The sequence below is a fragment of the Lactuca sativa genome, chromosome 2 (genome assembly GCF_002870075.4).
Source record: "Lactuca sativa cultivar Salinas chromosome 2, Lsat_Salinas_v11, whole genome shotgun sequence".
In the NCBI taxonomy this organism is placed as follows: Eukaryota; Viridiplantae; Streptophyta; class Magnoliopsida; order Asterales; family Asteraceae; genus Lactuca; species Lactuca sativa.
This window is the reverse complement of record NC_056624.2, coordinates 207,318,144-207,324,143: the sequence shown is the minus strand read 5'-3', so window position 1 is coordinate 207,324,143 and position 6,000 is coordinate 207,318,144. Positions and strand designations below refer to the sequence as shown.

General features: G+C 32.6%; 1 protein-coding gene across 1 annotated transcript; it reads right to left on the bottom strand.

Annotated features, from left to right (window-relative positions):
- Positions 1–2,335: 2,335 nt before the first annotated feature.
- LOC128132114 (miraculin-like) lies at positions 2,336–3,241 on the bottom strand. The gene has a single exon (XM_052768158.1). It carries the CDS (start codon positions 2,999–3,001, stop codon positions 2,405–2,407), a length of 597 nt encoding a protein of 198 aa, XP_052624118.1. The 5' UTR covers positions 3,002–3,241; the 3' UTR covers positions 2,336–2,404.
- Positions 3,242–6,000: the final 2,759 nt, after the last annotated feature.

Here is a 6,000-nt window from a genome sequence, read left to right as displayed (position 1 = left end):
TAATTTTGATTTATTTTTAATTTCTCTTTTTTTTTGTAGAGATGGTTTGATTTTGGATCGATTATAAATGGTCCCATGGCTCCAACTTATTGAGCATCACTGAACAATCGAATATGCTTGCGGTATAGAGGCCGCAAAAATATTGCAAAAAATCGTCTGACTGGTTTTGCAGGGGTTTGTAGAGGGAGCAAGGGCTCAAGCCCTACGGGTATGGATCTACAACGTTGTAATGCTACTATTGACCACTTCTTAACAGAAAAGCATCAAAACGATCCACTGGAAATAAAGAATGTCGGAAGAAGCAAGTAGTTAAGAATCGTGAAGGGACATGCAGCTACGGTAGTGTTTGTTTCAAGAAAATAAGTTACAATAATGTTTATTCAGTTATAACATATTTTTTAATGTTTGTTCAAGTATAACATATTTTATAATGTTAAACATAATTTGAATAGACTTGAAGTATTTCATCGTGCACATGTGAAAAAAAAAAAGAGGAATTTGTTGATCCTTTGGTTGAAGAGCAATATGTAAGTTATTATTACTTAAAAATGAAGTATATTATTGGCTTTTCTATGTGTGTGTGTGTGTGTTAGTTTTAACGTATATTAACAATCTTTGTGAAATACAGAATGCCTTAGTTGCTGAGGTTGCTCTACAGACTTATCACAAAGCCGACTCTGGTGGTGATCCAGACGTCATTGATTTGATTACAATATTTATGAAGGTGTTGGGTAATGAAGGGGGCATGTGAGAGGCATTGGGCCTATATCTTCTTCAGTTGCAGGTACAAGTGCTCCATCCTAATGGTAGTCACAGTCACAAGCACCACAACCAACACAGGTACTTGTTAAATTCTTAAAGAATTTTTTTAGGTTTTTTATATTGTTAAGAACTTGATGTATTTGTAGTAATTTTTGGTAGCTCGGTAGTTTGTTAAATTGTTAAAGACTTAATTGATGGGGAAGACGAAGACACATAGTAGGATGTTGATGTGAATGCTTTTCTTCAAAACTCGGCATTTGTGATGGTCATTGGAAACATTATCCGCTCGTTTAAAAACCAAGTCAACAACGACGAAAACAATGATGAGGAAGACAGACACATAGTATTTCTTGTTTTATGTTATGGGTGATGTTATTTTGGATTTATTAGATAGTTTATGGATGATATAGTAGATGTTTATTTGGGATTTATTAGATAGTTTATGTAATATGGTATATTTGATGTTTTATGTAATGCGGTATGTATTTATTTATGTATTTTTATCAAATCTGCATTTTATAATATATATATATATATATATATATATATATATATATATATATATATATATATATATATATATATATATAAACTATTATCATAAAAAAATATGTTTTTTCTCAAAAAAAGAAAAAAGACATTAGCAACGACACCTTTAGGGACGACGTGGACCAATTGCGACGACCCATAACTCCGGGAAGCTTTGCTAGAAAAACTCCGACCGGTGGCCGGAATGTCAATAGAGACAACATCAATAGCGACGACAAATGAGTATATAGGCCCGCTTGTGTTGATATTTGAGAGCAAGTTTGAGTATGCACACCCACTGCTCGATGAAATGCTAGAACCATGTTTCTAAATTTTGATTCCAAAACAGCTATTCATGTTTTCTCTAAATTATCTGACTATGAATAGATATCCATTAAGAATCATACTTGAAGGCTATTGGGTCTTTGTGTCTCGCTTCTTTAGAGAAACAAAGGTATTAAATGCTATTGCACATGGGTGGCAAGTTATTTGCTATTGCACATGATATCCAGACAAAAATGAAAGTGCTAATTGTTGTAGCAACACAGTTGAATGCCAATTGGGATTCAACTTTATTTGAAGTGGCAAAATTTGAGTCTACGAATGACTTATTGGTGAGTTGCAATTTTGCTTTCAAGCTATGTTTTAGAAGTGTTTAATGAAACTTGAATCTTTTGTTTAGAATGGACCTGTGAACTTTTAGAAGGCGACTATGATGAATCTTGATTCTCCCAAGATCCAAACTTCAAATATGCAAAATGCGCAGAACCATATAGAAAAAGATGAATGTACGTTATGATTTCTCTAAGCATAATTGAAGATACACACTAGGCAGTCACAATATTGTCTCCTCTTATACAAACCCTTCGGTTATACATATTTATTACAACAATAATCTTTTAATACCACGATAACGTTAATATGTTATTGGGTTCATTGATTAGATGCTACTTTTTTTTTAATTAGGAATTGCAACTATTACTCCAACCATTGACTGATGGTTAATATTCATAGATATAAAAACACTAAAAAATAGATTCATACAAAAATCATGAAAATGAATCGATTTTTTAATTTATGAAAATATTTTCCTGAATATAAAAAATAAAAGTCTTTATGCCTTCTTAAACATAATCTTAAGAGGCACTTCACTAATAGCCAAACGTCTACTTCCATTTTTAGCAATTACAACACCAATATTTCCACAAACAGGCTTGCAAATGTCACATACAGTCGGGCAGACCACAAGTTTGTAATGATCCTCATACTTCTCTATCTTAAACCAGTTACTGATGGTTTCCTGACCAGGGTTTCCCGCCACTCCATGACTTGTTACGATTAGTTGTCCATCGTACTCCTCAAGCATCCATACATTCGACTGAATGCAGGTCGATGCAGCCGAGAATATAATGTTGAGATCTGTTGATTCCCGAATGACACCTTTCTTGGGGTTCACCGGTGTGAATGTTAAAGGCATGCCATTATTGACTTCTTGGTTGGCTTGGACAACGTCAAGTGGGCATGACTCATTTCTCGTGGAGGCTGGTATAAGGCCGCCACCCATTCCTCGGATCACAGGTAAGATATAGTACTTAGTACCAGAACGTACCAAGTTCCCATCAAGGTCTCGAAGTTGATTTGGAGATGGTTGTCCCATTGAAAGCGAGATTGTGGAGAACAGAAGTAGTAACAATGTTTTCATCTTGAGCATGTAGTTATTTTTCTAAAGACTTATAGATCAATTTAAGGTGTGGTTTAAGTTTCATAGAGATAACATGTATTTATAATGGGGACCATTGGTATGAATTTGGGAATGGTTGCAGACTGCACGTAACTGTTTGTACAAGTCAAACAATCCTATCTCATTAAGGTTAGGCGTTGACGTTACAAATATATTAAATGCAATTTAACAAGGTAACAGCCAATTAGGTTGTATAGCATGCAATTTGGTCATAACCGGATGACAAAATTTCAAATATATTAAATGCAATTTAACAAGGTAACAGCCAATTAGGTTGTATAGCATGCAATTTGGTCATAACCGGATGACAAAATTTCAAAAATGGTCCCTGTGGTTTCTAAAAAGTAACCCGTTTAGAATATTTTTGTTTGGCGTTACACAGCTGACCCTTGTGGTTTCAAAATCAAGCACGGTTTGTCATTTTGGCTAACTTTGTTAAAGAAAAAGAGGTTAAGTATTTATGAAATAACTTACCTACCCTTATCCATTTCTTTTATTTTTTATTTAGAAACTTGAAGGAACATTTATGTAAATGAGATAAAACTAAAATAAAATGCTAAGAGCACTCACATTGGTGCTTTATTTCATCTTGTAAATCCAACTGAGTATATATTGAAAGTCACCTCAGCCTTCTTCTTTCAATTGTTGAAAGGCTTGCAAAGGCTTTAGGTAGGCCATATCATTATTATTGTATATTATATGGATGTGTTGTAATTCTTTTAAAGGGCACATATATCATACTTTATATACTATAGGGATTCATATATAATATTTATTTTGAGTGATAGCAAGAAATATATGTTACGATTATTTTTTATATATGCTATTTATTTTGACATGCAACAATATGTATATATATATATATATATATATATATATATATATATATATATATATATAGCATATCATTTTAATTTTAATTATAATTATTATTTAACAAATATTAGTAAATATTAATAGTATATATATATATATATATATATATATATAAAGTATTTACTTTTGAAATATGAATGTTATTGTACTAATGTATGTAGTCATTGCAAAGCTGATATGGCACAATTGAAAGATTAGTGACATTACACTGATGTGGATTGTTTAATATGTCCGCACCCCTATGTTCACAATGTATTACCATCTTCATCTTCCCAATTCTCTGTCATCGCCGACATCCCTACCTTTTGTGTCAAAGGTCACCGTCGTCGATAGCATTCCTCCTTCGACATTTCATAACAGTATATATGTCCCTACATACGAAAAACACTATAAATTTTAACACCTTCTTCCCATGTTTTGTAAAACCGTGGGGTGAGATGGTGGAGGTGACAGACTTACCCTCTTCTTCCCATGTTCTGAAAACCTGCAAGCCTTTGAACCTATAACATATCATTGGCAAGATGGACGGAAATTGATTCCAAATTAGAAAAATTGAAGCTCTGAATGTTACCCGTGCAGGACATGCTACACCGTATTCCGCCCAAATTGAAGTTTCATATATAACCTACTGTACCTCCTCTATAGCGGTCGCCATGGATGGACTTGGAGCCACAAAAACAAAGGTTAAGGAACAAAAGTCTCTTCATCGAAACCATAGTTGAAACTCTGAAGACGATTCATCAAAATCACCTATGCTTGCTTCCAGTTTTGGATCCAGATGACCTTATTTCGATGATCAAATATAGAATTAATTAAAGTTTTGGTCCTTATGGTTTGATCAGTTTAAGTCCGACCTTTGAAAAATCGACAAGATGCATCATGTAGTTTAAAGAAATTGCATTGTACATCCTTAGTCCATTTAAAAACACCATTTTGCCGTTACTTTTATATTTTTGTCTTTTCTTTTATCATTATATATATATATATATATATATATATATATATATATATATATATATATAGGTTTAGGTTCTATATAAACCCTAAAAAACCTTAAAATCATTAAAAAAAATACATAAAAAAATATTTAGTGATCACAAATCTTTTTTTTTTACTTTATTGCCACACCCCCAAATCGAGAGTCCACGCCTTTGATTTTATCATTACTCTGATGTTGTTTACAAACTTTTTTTTTATATTTGGATACCATTTAATGAATGAATGAGTTTGGGTGGTTATTAAATAGAAAAAAAATTACTTGGGATTTTGAGATGTTACAAGTTGGTATAAGAGCATTGGTTTGAGGGATTCGGACAGACTCTTAGGTGTGTTTAAACTCAAACTAAGGAATTTGTAACCTATTTGAAAAAAATGAATTTTCTAAAAAGTATTTTTTTTTTTTTTATGAAAGGGGCATGATGTGTGCAATCAGCCGCGCTCAAGTAAGTGATTCCCAGAATATCCATACATGTTATGTTATATGTACTATAAAATGTTTGCAATTTAGAAGTTAGCATAAGGATATGTTGAGGATTGAATGATAGAATGCCTATTAGATGTATGTTGATGTTTTGTGCTCTATACAGTTTTACTACTCGAATGTTGATTGCTTTGTGCTTTGTAGGGTTCATATTAGTGTGGGTTAACTATTAAATGAATATGTTAAATTACATGTTACAAGGGTTAAATAATTTTACAATAATTGATTCGGACCTATTGCGTAGCTCGTGTTTGAGTCCACCCGTTGTAGGGTTGGATCTATTAGCCAAACGATTATTTAGGCCTTGTTGCATGTAATTGTATTCACAAGGTAGTTAGCTGACATTAGTAGGGATCTTTCAGCAGTTGATGGCAAGTTAAGGTGGGAACCCTGGGAGAACCTAAGAAAGAACATTAGTTTCATTTCTGAAATAAAACTATGAAAAGATCAATTTTAATATCTTTGAAGTTATATTATGGGCAAAGGTGTTTATGCACCAATAGTAGAGCTTTGTATGTTTTTTAAACAACTTTGTTCAAGAACACTATCAATGAAGAATATGAACGAAGCGAATACAACCATTATTAAAATATTGTGCAAATTAGAAGTGATC